This window comes from Branchiostoma floridae, unplaced genomic scaffold (genome assembly GCF_000003815.2).
Source record: "Branchiostoma floridae strain S238N-H82 unplaced genomic scaffold, Bfl_VNyyK Sc7u5tJ_1439, whole genome shotgun sequence".
NCBI lineage: Eukaryota > Metazoa > Chordata > Leptocardii > Amphioxiformes > Branchiostomatidae > Branchiostoma > Branchiostoma floridae.
In genome coordinates, this window is record NW_023365716.1 from 256,209 (window position 1) to 273,906 (window position 17,698).

The window sequence follows — 17,698 nt, forward strand, 5'->3', positions numbered from 1 at the left end:
TGCGTCGGTCACACAGTTTAACATTCATATTTTTGGCGGAACCTTCATACTTGAATGGTTTCTCACTAGTGGGTTTAGCTCTCATGTATGTAAATGTAACACGTCAAAGACACATTCTATTGAAATCTAAGAAAACTATTTGTATTTTTCTTGCCACCGTATTCGCTTGCAGGGAACGCCACCATCAGTGAAACCTCAATGGCAGGCCTTTTCCTTATGTTCAATCAGCCACATACCTCGGTTTCCAAATCACTCCTGATCTTTCAATGTTTGTCAAATTAAAGCATCCCAACTTTCAAAGAATTTGAACATTTGGTCTGCACTCTTCACACATGTAGGGTTTCTCATCAGTGTGATTCCACACATGCCCATTCAAAAAGTCTCAGACACATGGACACACGTCCACTTAAATCTGTGTCAACAGGACTAAGTACTCCTTTCACTAAAAGTACTCCGTTCACTTTTCAAGAAATGCTAACTTGACCTACAGATTTGGTAGCTCTGCTACCTGTTTCAAAAGCGATAAATTGCTGGATACCCATCCTAGCTTCTCGGCTGATTTTTATTTTATTCATCGGAAATCTAGGGAAAGCCTAACCTGCCAATGGCATTCAACAATAATTATAAAAAATGTGGAGTCACCATAAAAGTGTAGCGAAATTTTCACAAAACGACCGTACACTTGCAATCTAAAGCCAAGAGTAACTAACTACAATCACCATACCTCCAATGTTATTGTGAGTATAACGCCATATATATGTATGAGAACAGTTGAGCTTGGCCAGACGGCTGAGAAGGCCAAGCTGAAGGAGAGACTTGCCCATTCAAAAAGTCTGAGATACATTGAATATTTTGTCCACTTAATTATAAATCGTATTGTCAGCAGGACCAAGTACTCCAATCACCTATGAAGTTGAGCCTTGGACACGGAAATGCTAACTTGGCCTACAGACCTGGTAGCTCTGCTACTGGTTTCAAAAGTGATTAATTTGCTGGATACCAATCCTAGCTTCTCGGTTCGGTTCTTTTTTTTTTTCTTTCACTGGAAATCTAGGGAAACGGTCAAGCGTAACCTTCCAATGCAATTCCACAAGAAGTATTAAAAAAGTAGAGTCATAGAGTGTAGCGAAGTTTTCACAGAGCGGCCGTACACTTGCAAACTCAAACCAAGGAACAGTTTGTTACGTACAATTTTGTTTGCGAGCATTGCCAATGAAACATTTAGTGTCAAAGGAACACTGCGCGAAAACAAAAGGATGCGTAGTACGAAGTGCAAATAGAACATTGATGAGCAAATAGTATTTTCTTATTTATTTGTGAAGCAGCTGTGACCCTGTACTTTCCTTTACAGTTATGTGGGCCATCATTTACATTAAAAGTTATATGCGCTGTTAAGGTTGTGTTACAAACATCACCATACCGTGAAGGTTATTGTTATTGTGGGCATGACGCCATATGGAACAATCTAATTGTTGGGTGGTAGAATTTCTAATAAGAAGATCACACAGCTAAGTGAGTTCTATGAGAAATTAGAAGACCATGAAATAGTCATGGCTTTAAAATATCCTTTCATATCCCTTCAATAACTAGTACAACACATACCCTGAGAACACTTGGTTGGCCTACCCTGCAGTAACGCAGGCAGCAAGCCAGACGTGTATTTATGTAAAGAGCTGTAAGCTACATGATAGCTATTCCCATTCCTTACTTCCGAAATGAAATCACCACAAGACGACACACCTTTTTAACAACATCCCATGCTAAACAAAGGCATACGAGCCCGTTATTTATCTCGAACCATCATCGGGTGGAACACCTTTCCAAGCACACTTGTATCATGTACTTCCCTCCCCGACCAAACCCAGCTGCATGGCCTCCTTTTGCACTAGTGTGGCTGTTGTACAACGCTGTCGCCCAGACCCTCCTGTCCAGGTGTTCACGAAGATATCCATTCCCATACCTAGTCTGCCAGTAAATAAGACAACACTGTATTTATAAGATCGCAGACAACACGATGTATGCCACCGGCGCTGGAATTTGTGCAACAGGAGCTTATTTGTGCTTAAAATAGGAACAAATTACCATTGTTTTTAAACGGTCTATGGATCATCTGTTGTACAAAGTTGCACAGTTCACTTTGGTGTTGTTTTTTTCACGCACCACCACCTGCCACACTAGCTGCATCTTGTTCCCAGGACGCGATGTGCCACAAGGCACTTTGTCCTGTATCACAAAGAAGATACCTTTGCTATGGTAGGACACTTAGGTCACCCGGGGTATGTCAGACGTACCGGTTTTTTTTTGTGGGGGGGGGGGGGGGGGGCGATTGAAAATTTCTATAACAATTGCCCTCTTCCCTTCTGCAGGAATTTTTACCACCCTGGCCCCGCCCCTGTTTACCCAAAAAAAGAGTGAAACCAAATTCTAAACGTCCCCTTTTTAGGGGGTGGCATTCTTCCCACAGTGGAACGGCTTTTCAAAGTTTCATGAAGCTGTGGTCATTTTTTAATAGGCTAATAAAAGCATCCGTCACATGTGTAGCTTTGAATCAAAATTGCTCCTTATACTGTTAGAGACACATCCTAAAAGTTCAGGTGTGCGGTCCTCACGGGAAAGCTTCATCATCTACATAAGATATACTGGTAGAAGACTTGTGAGAACTACAAAGACAACACGATGACGGTGAAGCAACAACTGCCTGGGACGGCGTTAACATCCAGCAGACCCATCTAGCTAAGCTGAACCAGCCCCCACTGTACGAGGTACAGTCCCCGAAGTCTGGGTTTCCAAGAGGCTGGACAGCTGAGAAAATAGCCCTGACTAACACACCTTGGGTGAGCTGGATGTTCTGCCATCAGAAGCAGAAGATGTCAACCGCCATAAAATTGTGTTTGTCTTAGCAGCATTGTATTTTATACTCATGACGAGTAAAAGAAACATCTAAAAGTATTATTATGCACTAACATACAGTAACACAACTTGACCAAATGTTATACGAGTCGCCACTGTGGTGTCATAGTACCAAAACCGTTGAGCTTCTACACTGTCAACGAGTCAACTGCAGTAGACATTATACTTTTCATGTGAATGGTGGACCGACTTAGAAAAGCACGTACTTTCATTGCAGTGATCTGTCATACAATACTATAAATAAAAACCACACAAGAGTAACTGACACAAGAGTAACTGCCTTTGGCCTGACATGGCAGTCACAAAAATAAATAGACATCACACCAGAGTAACTGGCTTTGGCATGACATGGCAGTCACAAAAATAGATAGATATCACACCAGAGAACTGGCTTTGGTATGACATGACAGTCACAAAAATAAATAGACATCACACCAGAGTAACTAGCTTTGGCCTGACATGGCATGGCAGTAACAACATGAGAGCGGCGACTCGCCCGCCAAACGGCCAGAAAAATTGGCAATGACGACGGAAATTTCGAAAAAAGCACCACATGGAGTAGGTCTACAAACTCAAGAATACCAACGCTACATTCAAGGAGGAAAATAATGCTCCACAAAGGCACATACACCAGCGCTAAAGTCGAGTAAAGAGAAGCGACAAGCAAACCATGGTGGACACACGCAGTACATGCTGAATACAATGCCGTGACGAGGCCGTCAGACTCCCGGAAACTTCCACCCAAAGTACAACATAGAACAAGTCTACAAACTCTAGAACCCCAACGCCACATTTGCTTCACAAAGGCTAGCAACAGTGATAAAGAGAAGCGCACTGCCCTGCGCACATAAGTTAAAAATCATGGCGGACACACGTACTGAAAACGTAAACAAGTCTGAGAGTAAACGGCGGCCAGAATTTCATGTCCGCACACCACAACGCAGGCCTTTTCTGTGACCGAACGCGCCGTCTTTGAGTGTACGTTACACGTCTGTTATTTATATCAATCCGCACATCACTTTTTTTGTTTCAACCACAAAACCAACTATAGTGGCGACCTAAATTAACAACTATTATTTCTTTTCAATAATTTAAAGAATAAATTCCAATTTTGCTGTTTTCTGTTATAATAATGGTGTTTAAAAATGAGTACTATTTTCTGTCTGCACCCGGATACCAGAATTTAAGAGAGGGGAGTCGGTATGGCGGCAAACCCGTTACAGACCACTATTTTATATCTATCCGCGTGTTATATTTCCGCCATCAGTTACCAAATTATATGTTTTTCCCATCGTTATTAAGAACTATCATTCTTTGTTGATTGACCAAAGACGAAAGTCAATTTTTGCTATTTTCTGATGTGTGATGGTTGTCCAAAAATGGGTACTATTTTCTGTCTGCACTCGGATACCTGGACATAGGAGAGATGAGACGGCATGGCGGGAAACTCACTGGAGGCTGTATAAGGGTACCTCATCTTACTGGATAGCTACAGTGGTTTTATTTTCCTCTTCCCAATGTGACTGTGTTTTGACAAAAATTTAAGATCTTTATTTTATTGAACTAAAAATTAAAAAATATTCCAAAGTTACCGTAATATCGAAAATGACCCTGAGAGTTTGCGTAATTCGAAACTCACTACCTTTCATACAGACCCTCCTTTCGAGAGGGGGATGCTGGGAACGATCAGCAGTACCATGACGTCATGCGACAACAACAACATCTGCAGTGCAGTGGTTCGAGTCAATTGCAAGATTCAGTCAACAGGTAACTTTGTTTTTGTTTGAACGTTTTGTATATTAAGACAAAACATTCGCGACCAATTTTCAATTCATATCGCTGTTTGACATAGAAAGAAGCTCGTTTGAAAAACTTAGATTCAGCCTACAGTGTTGTCAGTACAGATGGGGGAGGGGGGCGACCTTGATTGTAAAACTTTTCAGACAGCTCACTTTAGACATGTGTGTATGTAAGTTGTAACGTTGTGTGTAACAATATAGACCAAAATGTCGTGTTAAAAATTTACAAAACTGGCCAACGAAGTGCACAAATATCACTGACGTCCGACGCCATTTTCTGTAGCGAGGGCAACGATCGGAAGAATCAAGAAGAATAAAAAATGCCCTCTTTTCTACCACAAAGTTTAATCCCTCCTTTCTACCACAAAGTTTAATTTCTTGTACGTATCGTGATAAGATATAGTGTCGCATTTTTTTATATGGATGTTTTTCAACAATTTAATGACACCCAAAATGTGTGGCTGGGATGTCCTAGTAAATACTGCTTTGTTGTAATTTTGACAAAATAAGAATATTTAAAGGTAAGAAATTGAAGACCTTTGTTGGCCAGTGCTTTATTGACCTACTAAAGCTATTCACTGATAAATGCCTTTTGTTTCTTCAGGTTTCCCTCCGCTGTTCATGCAGTACAAGTCCAGGTCACACAGCCCCTCAAGATGCCGCCCAAGACTACAGGATACCCAAGCCCACCAGTAACCTCCTTATCACTGATGAGGAGTTGTTTCTCTCAAGATATCTTATTCCCTAGAAGTTCTCCTGGACTCAGCTGAGGTAAAGTTGAACCAATTCTCGGAAGCAGCTGTTGCTTTTGAATAAACTTCAAACTTCATGTTTGACTTTAAGTTGTATTCTGTTCTTAATAATATAACTTAATGCTAATGAAGAGTTGTTTGTCTCAAGACGTCTTCTTCCTGAGAAGTTCTGGGATTCCGCTGAGGTAAAGTTGAACCAATTCTTGGAAGCAGCCGTTGGTTTTGAATAAACTTCAAACATGATGTACAAGTTCAAGTTGCATACTGTTTTTATTGATTAGACATTGGTTGAAGCAAGGCTGCACATATTCAATTTCCTGGTTTAAAATGATGCTATCGTGGAAGAAGTTGATTAAAAAAGATTCTACGGGACACAAAGTTTCAACTTAGTGAATATGGTTCAGTATGCATATGAATGATTTGCTTCTTGTATAAATCTAAAATAAATATAAAAGAGTCTAAGGGAAAGTATTTTCCTTGGTGCCTATAGTTCCAGGCAGAGCATATGGTCAGGTTTACTTTTAATGTTCCTATCCATCCTTCCTTGTTTTCATGTTGTTGCCTCTTGCAAACAAACTACAGTCAAATCTTTGTTAGCAGCCACCTTTGTATAGCGACGATCTGGCCATTGCGGTCACTTTTTGTCGGTCCCTTGGATTTTTCGAGACAATATTACTTGGTGAGAAAGATCAGTGGGTACTGAAATCATGCGTAACTTATTGTAACAATTGACCTGCATTTTCTCCATAGTGGCCACCTGTCTATACGAGGGGCATTCAATAAGTAATGTCCCTGACCCATTTTCCATAGCAGGAGATTAATGAAACTTGGCACAGTTATTAGTCTTTCTCTTCATAGGAACCACCCAGAGTTTTGCATTTCTCCCATCATTTGATGTAGCTCTGGACACCGTTCTTGTAGGACATCCCAGGTTGGTCCTCCGACAGATGCCTCATCAATGGCAGAAGAGGGACGACCAGGTCTGGGAGCTGTTTCCACAGACTTCCGACCTTGTTTGAATTCAGGATGCCAGCGTTTTACAAGGTCATATGATGGGGCATCATCACCATAGGTTTTTTTCATTTCATCAAAAGTCCCCTTTGGTGTGCGTCCTTTCAAATACAAAAACCGGATCACTGCGCGACACCCAACTTGCTCCATTTCACAACTGGTCCATTTCACACCTGACTCAGTTCAAACACCAGTAAATCAGTAACCACGATTAGTTCAGAGCTGTCTTTTGCAACATAACCCATAGAGATATGACTCATTACACATGCAAAATTTCATTTAGATCAGACAACTGGAAGTGGGTCAGGGACATTACTTATTGAATGCCCCTCGTAGTGGTCACATTTCTCCAGTCCCTTCAGTGGCCACAGGTTTGACTGTACCCTCAAACTTTCAGTCAAAGCAAGAAAGTATACCCTAAGACAACTTAGAGGATGTGTAAAGGATTGGGCTTGAAATACTTTTTTCTGCATTCCTGCACTGGTGCAGGTAACATTGAAAATTACCTGCACCAGACAAATTGTACCTGCACCACTCTGAATTTAGGAAGTATGGATCATAATAAAATTGTTCAGGAACCATTGATATTTTTTTCTTTTATACTTTGTAGGCGGCAACAGTCAATTCAGCTAATAACAATCCACATGCACCTAAATCATAAGACATTCATGTATAAAACCCAGTACATGGACCAGTGTAGGTTAGGTGCAAGTAGACACCAGAAATACCTGCACAGGTTAGCTCCAATTTTACCCGCACTAACCTGCATATGCAGGTGGTATTTTGAAAATTTGAGCCCTGAAAGGGAATCCTAACGCTCACATTGGCCACCGACTTGAATAAGATATTGAATAGTTTTTAGAAATGATGTTGCAAGTTGCACATGTTAAAGGTTCTTGTAGACTATAAGAGTTTCTTTTATGATACAGTATCTCAACTGAAAGTATTAGTATCTTGATATTAAACTAAACAGGAGCAAGAAGAAGACCACACCTTTAAGACAATATTCTTATTTATATATTACAGTTTATTTTCTTTTGGAAATCTTTTCATTAAAGGCACATCGTGTGAGATAGATGTACAAATAAGTTCTTCTCTTACATAAACCATCAATTGCATAACCAACAAACTGATTTACACACTTTACAAGCAAGCTGCAATAGATGAAACCTGTATATCCGTTTCTCTAGCATAATTTAGGTAATTCATATAATTTGTATGGTTCAATCAAAATAATTGGTGCATTTTTTACCTTTATTTAACCTTGATGCATATTCGGCCTAAGCCACTTTTTCAAGATTTCAAGCAATGGTGCATTAGGTAAGGGGTCTTGCCTTTTTAATAGTACCCACAGTAATTTACAATTCAATAATAGTATACACAATAATTTACAATTCAACATTCAATAATCACTTTCAAAATATTCTACATAACATCAGTCCATCTTCTCATAGTGAATAGATACATAATTTCTTGTTGTGCCATGTTCCTAAAAGAAACTGAGCTAACTGCGCCTGCCTCAAGTTCCCCCCTCAGACTATTCCGCAGAACTGTGCCTGAGTATGATATAGATCTTCTATACACTAACCATTGGTAAGTTTACTGTAAATGCAAAAATGTTTGCTGTGGATTTTATATTCGCGGTTTTCGCGGTGGCCCCTTCATCGCGAACTTGAAACCACGGCGAACATTTTTTCCATTATAGTATGAGACTGCAGTCTATGGCGCTACCGCGAACTTAAAACCACACTCCATTTCTCATCTACTGCGAAAGTAAATCCCTGCGAACTTAAATGCCATAGAATTTTCAAGCTGGCTGTGACATAAGCAGCCATCGTGAAGGATACAAAATAGCCCTTGAGTACCAAGACAGTTACTCTTGTTGATGATGAAGTCAATACTATGTACAGTGCAACACTTATACAAACTTTTCAAATTTACCTTGCCTTTGGCAGGATCTTAAATCAAAGTTAGTGCTGATTTCAATCAACATACAATATTTACACCTTTCTGATGCTTAAGTTTCCTTTTAAAATTTGTGGTTAAAATAACCTAGTTTTAGTCATAAAATAAGTCAAAATGTAATCTAATTGATTTCAAGTCCAGTCAGCTACATGGATATTCTAAAATTTTGGATCTGTACATGAATCCAAAATCATTTTCACAGTATTGACCAAGGTACTGAATAGGGTTTCCGGAATCGATAGGGTGGGCTAGGCTAGCAGGCTGGGCTAGTTCCCCCTTTCAGGGCCCCACTTACTTCTAGCTGGTGGGAGACCTGAGTGCTGAATGGCTTTGTCCTCCAAAATTGGCTCCTATACTAATATCTGAATTTTTATGCACTTGAATGTAATAATGCATACTTTCATGTCAAAGTTTTAGTGCAACACATATACAGTCATTGTGTGCTCGCAACAAACCAAAGCGCTACTTGTGAAAAACATCGGCTTGTTTCTTTTCGCTCATCTCTGAGGCTGCTGCAGGTTGGACCTGAACAGACAGGGGGCGCTTTCTCCTGTCCCAGAACTTCGAGAAGTGTCAATCACATGAAAATAAACAACAAACTGATTTGGACAGTTTTACAAGCAAGGTACAATTACTGTGAATAGGAACTGCATACCTTTTTCTGCTGAAGATGGTTTTAAATTTAAATGAATTTACAATATTTTATTGATATTGAGGTCAACATTGTGTACAGTGTGACACTCTTATATAAACAGTCAAATTGTATGCAGATTGAAGCAAGCGCTACTTGTGAAAAACAATGGAATCAGCTGGTTGTTTCTTTTCTCTCATCTCCGAGCCCGCTGCAGGTTGGACCCGAACAGACAGAGGGCGCTTCCTTCTGTCCCAGGACCTGTTGAAGCGAGCCACCAGATACTCGGTGAGCTCCACCAGTGTCAGCACGCTGGCGCCGATGAACAGCCCCATCATGCCTCCCATGTTAGCTGTAGGAAAACAGATAATATTGTACAATATTGTACAATCCCACCCTCAACAGAAAAGGGGGGCTACGCATGGAACTTTCCGGCACTTGGGACATAGCACTAACCCCCCCCCCCCCCCCCAACAAAACTTTTAGCTCCTGCAACTAAAACAACAGGAGCTAATTGACTCATTTGCATTAACTGTGTCTTAGCCTTGCTATCCTTTGAAATCCAAATTGTCTTCAGCTTGAGTTTGCCTTACCTTTCTTTTCTTTTGAATCCAAATTGTCTTCAGTCTGAATGGTCTTACAACGTTTCCTATTGGACATCTGAAATTGTCTTCATTCACAGGTAGAGTATAAAAGACCTGTGTCTTCCAGATCACTTTAGTGTCACTGACGAAGGAAAGTGGATTCTATCCGAAACGTCTGACCGTTTCAAAACCATATCCAGTTGCTTGAGTTACTACTTTTTGGCAGATAATATTGTAGTTAGGTCGTAGGCTTTAATAGAATTGCTAAAGGGCTGTATGTACTGTGAGCGCATTTAAGATTGTGGGGATTTAATTTTACGGTAGCGGGAAAAAGGACTGTTTATTCTGGTTTTAAGCTCGAAGTAGCACCAAGCACTGTAGTCTCTTTAACTGCGATGGGAAAATGTTCCCGGTGGTTTTAAGTTTGCGGTGAATTGGCAATGCAAAAACCGTGAAGACAAAACACGAAAATTTCTGTATTTACAGAGCCTATTTTGTGCCTTTGGTATTTAGTTATTTTACACTTCTAGGTAATGAATCAGCCGTCTAATATGCACATAAAGATAAGGTGATGATGCAACATGAACTTTAACTTACATCCCAGCTGTCCACCGTCCATCGCTTTTAGCTGTGAGATCTTCATGTAACTGAAATCCTCGTAATAGACGGTCAGGAACACAAAGTTGTCCCTGAGAAAATAAGAAAGTTTGTGTGAGCCAATTACTAATGAAACATAAGACCTCCAGAAAAACAATTACTATATAGATAAAAACAAACTACGGTTTAAATGTCAAGTCTTTCAAAAAGTGAGTAAAATGTACCCAGGTAGTGACCTTATGAGCAGCTGTAATAGTGAGTGAGTGAGTGAGTGAGTGAGTGAGTGAGTGAGTGAGTGAGTGAGTGAGTGAAAAAGGGAGTGAGGGAGTGAGTTAGTTAATGAGTGAATGAGAGAGTAAAAAGTGAGAGAATGAATGAGTAAATGATATCCCCTTACGTGAGGTATCCCTTGCTCAGAGTGTAAGTACTGCGGTAGCAGTGTCATTGTGAATGAATGAGTGAGTGAGTGTGTGTGTGTGAGTGAATGAATGAATGAATGAGAGAATATAAAATGTTTCCCCCTTACGTGAGGTATCCCTTGCTGAGGTTGTACATGCTGCTGTACAAGTCTTCAGTCAGCTGGTTAGGCCATGCTGATGATGACAGTGAGTGAGTGAGTGAGTGAGTGAGTGAATGAGAGAATATAAAATGTTTCCCCCTTACGTGAGGTATCCCTTGCTCAGGTTGTACATGCTGCTGTACATGTCTTCAGTGAGCTGGTTAGGCCATGCTGAAGATGACAGCGTTTGGCTGTACTTGACCATGGTACAGGGGAGTGGGCAGTCACACGTCAGCTTCCCTTCATCCACCTCCGCTGGGAGAACACAGAAATAGACAAAGAGAAAATACTCTTAACTTTCATCTGTGTTAGTAGAAGTCAACACAACAAATTGGACTTGCTCAAGTGTTTGTCTTTTTGTCTAATCGGCTTTAGTCTTTGTGAAGTTTCTGAGAGTCTTTATTCTTGAAATAGTTTAACTGTAATTTCCAACACAAAAATTGGACTCACCCAAATTGTTCATTCCTTGACAAAGACTGATGTGCGGTGAAGTGGACAACTGGGGTGAGTTATTTAAACAGAAATTCAAGTTGAACTATTTCAAGAATAAAGACTCTTTTTCACAATTGTTTTTTTTTTAATTTTATGTCATACCTACGTTTCGATGACTGTTACATTCCTCAGGTGACCAAGCACTGTCTCTCTGACGTCAGGTTATGTAGCTAGCACAAGTAACTGTGAGTAGTGGATCATAAGTTTTAGAAAGTCTATGGCGTCCTCCGTCTCTGTTTATAGCAGTGGATTGTTCATTTTTTGACAAAGACTGAAAAATATCAGACGAAAATTCAGCATGTCCAATTTCTTGTGTTGGAAATAGCAGTTCAACTTTATACATCATACCAAGAATTGATTTCAAGTTTTGGGCCTTTAGCTTTGCCATTGATTTAAAGTAGAAGCTGCTTATTTGCACATCTCATTTCCAAGCGAATTTCATGCAATTATCCGAAGTTGTCTCCACCTGAACCGCACCGGTTTGTGATTTGGGGATTCTGTGCAATTAACAGATGTATGTGGTAATCCGTGGTGCAAAATTATTGACTGGCTTGTATCATATTAACCTCAAAGTATCTTCCTGCGCAAACGTAGGATAAACCGCGAAACTGCTTGTTGTTTTGTCACTTACCCAACACCTCTTGAACACATGTGAAGAGCACGTCTGGGGCGCAAGAGGGCGCTGATCCTGTAGGAATAGGTTTGAAAGTTAGCTTTATGCAATTATGAAATGTTGATATACTAGTAGATGTCAGTAGAATATATATATTTGTATCTATTTCTCTGTTACCTGGTAAAGTTGGAAGGTGTTTTACCTGGAAAGGTGTGCAGGTATGTTATCTGGTAAGTTGTACAGGTGTGCTACCTGATAAGGTGTACAGGTGTGTTACCTGATAAGGTGTGCAGGTGTGTTGCCTAGTAAATAATTTTTTAAGAATGTGTACAGGTGTGTTACCTGGTAAGTAGTAGGCCGTGCCCCCATACGTGTTTGCCCCCATAGAGTGCACGTGTACCTAGTACAGGTGTGTTACCTGGTAAGATTTACAGGTGTGTTACCTGGTAAGGTGTACAGGTGTGTTACCTGGTAAGGTTTACAGGTGTGTTACCTGGTAAGGTGTACAGGTGTGTTACCTGGTAAGGTGTACAGGTGTGTTACCTGGTAAGGTGTACAGGTGTGTTACCTGGTAAGGTGTACAGGTGTGTTACCTGGTAAGGTGTACAGGTGTGTTACCTGGTAAGGTGTACAGGCGTGTTACCTGGTAAGGTGTACAGGTGTGTTACCTGGTAAGGTGTACAGGTGTGTTACCTGGTAAGGTGTACAGGTGTGTTACCTGGTAAGGTGTACAGGTGTGTTACCTGGTAAAGTGTACAGGCGTGTTACCTGGTAAGGTGTACAGGTGTGTTACCTGGTAAGGTGTACAGGTGTGTTACCTGGTAAAGTGTACAGGCGTGTTACCTGGTAAGGTGTACAGGTGTGTTACCTGGTAAGTAGTAGGCGGTGCAGCCACACCTGTCCTCCACGTGTTTGCCCCTACACTCGGCGGTGCAGCCCGGAAGCGTGTAGGTGTCAAAGTACGTCAGCTCCCGGTCCTGACACTCCCCCCACGGCGGGCCGTGGTTGTAGTACTGGGGAGGAAAAAAATTCAGAACACAAATCATAAAAAATCAGAACGCCAAATATGAATACTCAAGCGACTGGATATGATTTTGGAAACGGTCAGATGTTTCAGATAACATACGCTATCTTTTGTCAGTGAAAGATCTAGTTGGAGAACATTGTCACTGACGAAAGGTAATCGGTGTTCTGAAATGTCTGACCGTTTTCAAACTCATATCTGTGGACGCCGAGTTTGATGGCCTGTCCGTGGGCTTCCAGGCACACTAGTCGTGCTCCTTCAATTTTAAAGTGTAATATTTTCGAATCTCTATACATACGTACTTTTATATCTATTGTCCTGCCCGCAAAGCCCTACCTCTGTACGTTTGACTGTGTACGCCGGTTGGATGGCCAGCCCGTGGGTCTCCACCATGGGCGGTTCGCTCTGGTCGTGGATCTGTCACCTGCCATACTTTCGTAGCTCTATCTATGTATAAATACTTTTATATCTGTTACAAGACTCGGAAAGCCCTACCTCTGTCCGTTTGATGGGTACGAAGCTGTGTACTCCAGGTTGGATGGCCAGGCCGTGGGTCTCCACCATGGGCGGTTCGCTCTGGTCGTGGATCTGTCACCTGCCATACTTTCGTAGCTCTATCTATGTATAAATACTTTTATATCTGTTACAAGACTCGGAAAGCCCTACCTCTGTCCGTTTGATGGGTACGAAGCTGCAGCTGTGTACGCCAGGTTTGATGGCCAGGCCGTGGGTCTCCACTATGGGCGGTCTGGCACACTAGCACTGCCTCTGTCACCTGTCATACATTCGTAGCTCTATCTATCTATTTTCTACAACCCTGTCGCAGAAATCCCAACCTCTGTCCGTTTGACGGGTACGAAGCTGTGTACGCCAGGTTGGATTGCCAGTCCATAGGTCTCTGTCACCCTGGGCCTGGCCATACATTCTTAGCTCTCACGACCCCACACATACTACATAGATCTTTTACCCACCTCTGTCCGTTTGCTGGGTACGAAGCTGTGCACGCCGGGTTGGATGGCCAGGCCGTGGGTCTCTGTCACCCTGGCCATACTTTTACAGTTTTAGAGGATCAGTAGGTAAAGTAAAACCTACCTCTGTCCGTTTGACTGGCACGAAGCTGTGTACACCAGGTTGAATAGCCAGTCCGTGGGTCTCCACCATGGGCGGTTCGCTCTGGTCGTGCCTCTGTCACCTGTCATACTTCCGTAGCTCTATTTGTAAACCCTTTTATCCACTACCCTGCCCGTAAATCCCCACCTCTGTCCGTTTGATGGGTACGAAGCTGTGTACACCAGGTTGGATGGCCAGTCCGTGAGTCTCCACCATGGGCGGTTCGCTCTGGTCGTGGATCTGGAACGTCAGTCCCACGTCTGTGTGTCCGCCTGCAGCCATGGTCTCTGTGTAGGAGTCCTGACAGAGAGAGAGACATGTACATTATTATAAGCTACCTGTATGTAAAAGAACGAGTAAGCAGTGCCCGTCAAACATGGTGGAAGACGAAACACATTTTATGTCAAACTGTTCTTTCTATGATCACGAAAGAAAGGAGCTGTTTGAAGAGGCCACCAAATTCCATCCAAACTTCTTAACATTCACCGACAAAAAGAAAACAATTCTCCTTCTAACTTCACAAAACCCACACATAATAGAAAAGGTGGGATGCTTCGTCTTCCACTGTCTTCGAAAAAGGAGTCGAAGCCAATAGCCCAGGACCTAGAGTTAGCTTTTACTAGTTTTAGACTAGAGTAGACACATTTGATATTGTTTTTACCTTGTCTGAATTCATGTCACCTGCAATTAGCCCACGGGCAAGAATTTGCAATAAACTTTTACTATTATTAGAACCGGCAGATCATCATCATGATCTTTCTCTGCCAGTACTGCAGCCAGGCGCAGGCCTTCTCATTATCTTGCAGGTCTCGGTTGGAGATGTCGGGGCCTGATACGCAGTCCCGTGTGATGTTATTCATAGTTTGGACAGGATGGTCGACACTCAGCTGATCACGAGTTCATCCGTTTTAGTAGCTATAGGTTATCTCTGTTTCTACCTACTCCATTCCTAGCTCTGTTCAGGTCCAACTGGCCATTTCCTTCTTGGTAAGTGAGAACCACGAGGAAGGGACTCGGCCAAGCCCGGAATGGAAAGGTGACGTTTCCTCATTGTCCTCTCTATTAAATCTGCGGCAACTAAATTGTACTCTACTATTAATAATTCTTGGGAAAATCTTCTATGCTGCTTACCGCCATGACGTCAACAAGAACACTGAATCCCGTTCTGCAGCCCGGAATGGTCTGGTCCAGCGGGTTGGCGGCGTCTGCGTTAAAGGTGTAACAGTTCCCGTACGCACTGAAGGAGTGGGTGTAATTCTGTAGGGCAAAAAACAACATTACATGTGTAACAGTTGGTGTAATTATGTAGGGTAAGAACGAACGTTAAAGGTGTAAAAGTTCGTGTACTTCTGTAGGGGAAGAACCAACGTTAAATGTGTAGCAGTTTTCGTACGCACTGAAGGAGTGGGTGTAATTCTGTATTGTAGGGGAAGAACCAACGTTACAGGTATGTCACAAGTACACAATATTGTTGTGGACACTTGGACCTGATATGGTTGACTAAAATAATAAATTTCAGATCATTTTCCACAGTTCGTAAGTGGATGAAAACTTGCACTGAAGTTACAGAAAGCGAGGACTAAAGAAAACTCACCATCTCAGTGCAGGGTCCGCCTCCGAACATGCAGAGGTACATCCGGGCAGGGGAGATGTCGAACCCCTTCATCCGTACGGCGTCAGCCATGTTCATGGACTGTAGCAAGGGATGAGAAGTGTTAGGTATTCATTGATATGCGTCACAAAACGTGTATATAGTAGAAGCCAGATAATTGCACAACGGATTATCGCACACTTCTGTCAATTGCACAAAATTTCAAACCGATGCCGTCCAGCTTAATGCTGCTTCTACAATTGTATTTTTTCCTTCGTCAAGAGGGTTATATTTTTGATAGCGTTTGTATGTGTATTTGCATGTGTGTGCCACCATAATTCAACAGCGTTGATGGATTGCCTTGATATTCGGTATGTGTTTTAAGATTTGGGTAAGATTTGCTAGGTTTAGGGTTGGGGAGGCATGCTAGCTATATTGTGTGACGTACCGTTGCGTTAGCCACTGTTCCACTGGCAGTCATGTTTATACTGTTGAAGGTGGGCCCCAGAGTGTGGTGTGGACAGGGATAGGGGTAGGGGTACAGTTAGGGTCAGGGTTATGGTTATGGTTAAACTTAGGGCTCTAGAGGCATGTTATTGTGTGACTTGACCGTTGCGTTAGCGACAGTACCGCTGTGTTGACTGTGCTAAAGATGGGACCCAGTAAGGGTTAGGGTTGGGGTTGGGGTTGGGGTTAAAGTTCTAGAGACATGCTATTTGTGTAACGTACCGTTGCGTTAGCCACAGTACCGCTGGTAGTTCTGTTTATACTGCTGAATGTGGGTACCAAGAATGCCTGTAGGGTGGGCACGTCCATGGCGGTACCGTACAGTAGCGTCAGGGTTAAGGTTAGGGTTAGGATAAGGGTTAGTGTCAGCATTATAGAGGCATGTTATTGTGTGACTTACCGTTGCGTTAGCCACAGAACCACTGGTAGTTCTGTTGATTGTGTTGAAGGTTGGCCCCAGGAAGGCCTGTAAAGTGGGCACGTCCATGGCGGTACCGTACAGCAGGGTTAGAGTTAAAGGTTATTAGGGTTAGGGGTACAGTTAGGGTTAGGGTTCTAGAGGCATGTTACAGTGTAACGTACCGTTGCGTTTGCGACTGTACCGCTGGTAGTTCTGTTTATACTGCTGAACGTGGGTCCCAGAAACGCCTGCAGGGTCGGCACGTCCATGGCGGTACCGTACAGCAGGGTTCGGGTAAAAGGTTGGGGTTACAGTTAGGGTTAAGGTTCTATTGTGTGACTTACCGTTGCGTTAGCCACAGTTCCACTGGTTGTCCAGCTGATACTGCTTAAGGTTGGACCCAGAAAAGCTTCCAGAGTGGGCACGTCCATGGCGGTACCGTACAGCAGGGTTAGGGTAAGGGGTACAGTTAGAGTTAGGCTGAAGGTTAGAGTTTTAATAGCCGTAGAGACATGTTATTGTTTGAGTGTGACGTACCGTTGCGTTAGCTACAGTCCCGCTGGTAGTCCTGTTGATCGTGTTGAAGGTTGGCCCCAGGAAGGCCTGCAGAGTGGGCACGTCCATGGCGGTACCGTACAGCAGCGTTGACAGGATTGACCACTCTTCCCACGTCAGCTTGTGAGAGTCAATCCTGTAAAAAAGTAACGTTAAAAGTAATCATATAGCGGAACGATGCTAAGCTTTTTTTCCAACACAATGGTGAATTTCCCATCTTGAGATTTGGTCAAAGTCTGGACTTTTGTGGGTGAGTGAATTTTTTTCTATGTTGGAAATCACAGTTGAACTTTCTCTGTAGATCTGTGCATGTAATCTGTATTTGTTTTGTTCTGTCAGCTCTTAATTGTCTCCCTCGTTACCTCAATCAAAATGTTCCAAATGGTTCCACTGTGTGATGTATGCATGTTCGATGGCATCCAACATCAGTATTGCTGCCTGGGATGCTCTCTATATCGTCTTATTGCAATGTCAATAAAGTGAAAGCCAGTTAATTGCATGCCGAATTACCGCAAACTTCTGTTAATTGCAAGGAGTCCCAAAATCCAAAACCAGCTGGATGACTTTGCATTGTTGCACGCTTTTCTGAGGACGCCAT

The 17,698-nt window shown here is 42.4% G+C and overlaps 5 protein-coding genes across 5 annotated transcripts in view; 1 reads left to right on the forward strand and 4 right to left on the reverse strand.

Annotated features, from left to right (window-relative positions):
- LOC118407668 (tropomyosin-1-like) overlaps positions 1-17,698 on the forward strand; it is a 1,169,601-nt gene that overhangs the window by 255,116 nt on the left and 896,787 nt on the right. The gene's annotated exons all lie outside the window — the stretch shown is intronic.
- The window catches only part of LOC118407610 (zinc finger protein 25-like), an 865,280-nt gene that overhangs the window by 223,466 nt on the left and 624,116 nt on the right, over positions 1-17,698 (reverse strand). The window lies entirely within an intron of this gene.
- Positions 1-17,698, reverse strand: part of LOC118407627 (zinc finger protein 525-like) — a 976,997-nt gene that overhangs the window by 214,533 nt on the left and 744,766 nt on the right. The gene's annotated exons all lie outside the window — the stretch shown is intronic.
- LOC118407659 (acid-sensing ion channel 4-A-like) lies at positions 8,210-10,850 on the reverse strand. Its single transcript, XM_035808175.1, has 3 exons — positions 10,776-10,850; positions 10,250-10,341; positions 8,210-9,420 (listed from the first exon to the last, which is right to left on the reverse strand). The coding sequence occupies exons 1-3, from the start codon at positions 10,802-10,804 to the stop codon at positions 9,221-9,223; spliced, it is 321 nt and encodes a 106-aa protein (XP_035664068.1). The 5' UTR covers positions 10,805-10,850; the 3' UTR covers positions 8,210-9,220.
- The window catches only part of LOC118407681 (acid-sensing ion channel 4-like), a 4,692-nt gene continuing 1,158 nt past the window's right edge, over positions 14,165-17,698 (reverse strand). Inside the window, exons 3-6 of the mRNA XM_035808197.1 lie at positions 17,083-17,236; positions 15,642-15,740; positions 15,179-15,304; positions 14,165-14,347 (exon numbers count right to left, since the gene is read on the reverse strand). Of these exons, the coding sequence (XP_035664090.1) occupies positions 14,165-14,347; positions 15,179-15,304; positions 15,642-15,740; positions 17,083-17,236 (562 nt within the window). The remainder of the gene's footprint in view (positions 14,348-15,178; positions 15,305-15,641; positions 15,741-17,082; positions 17,237-17,698) is intronic.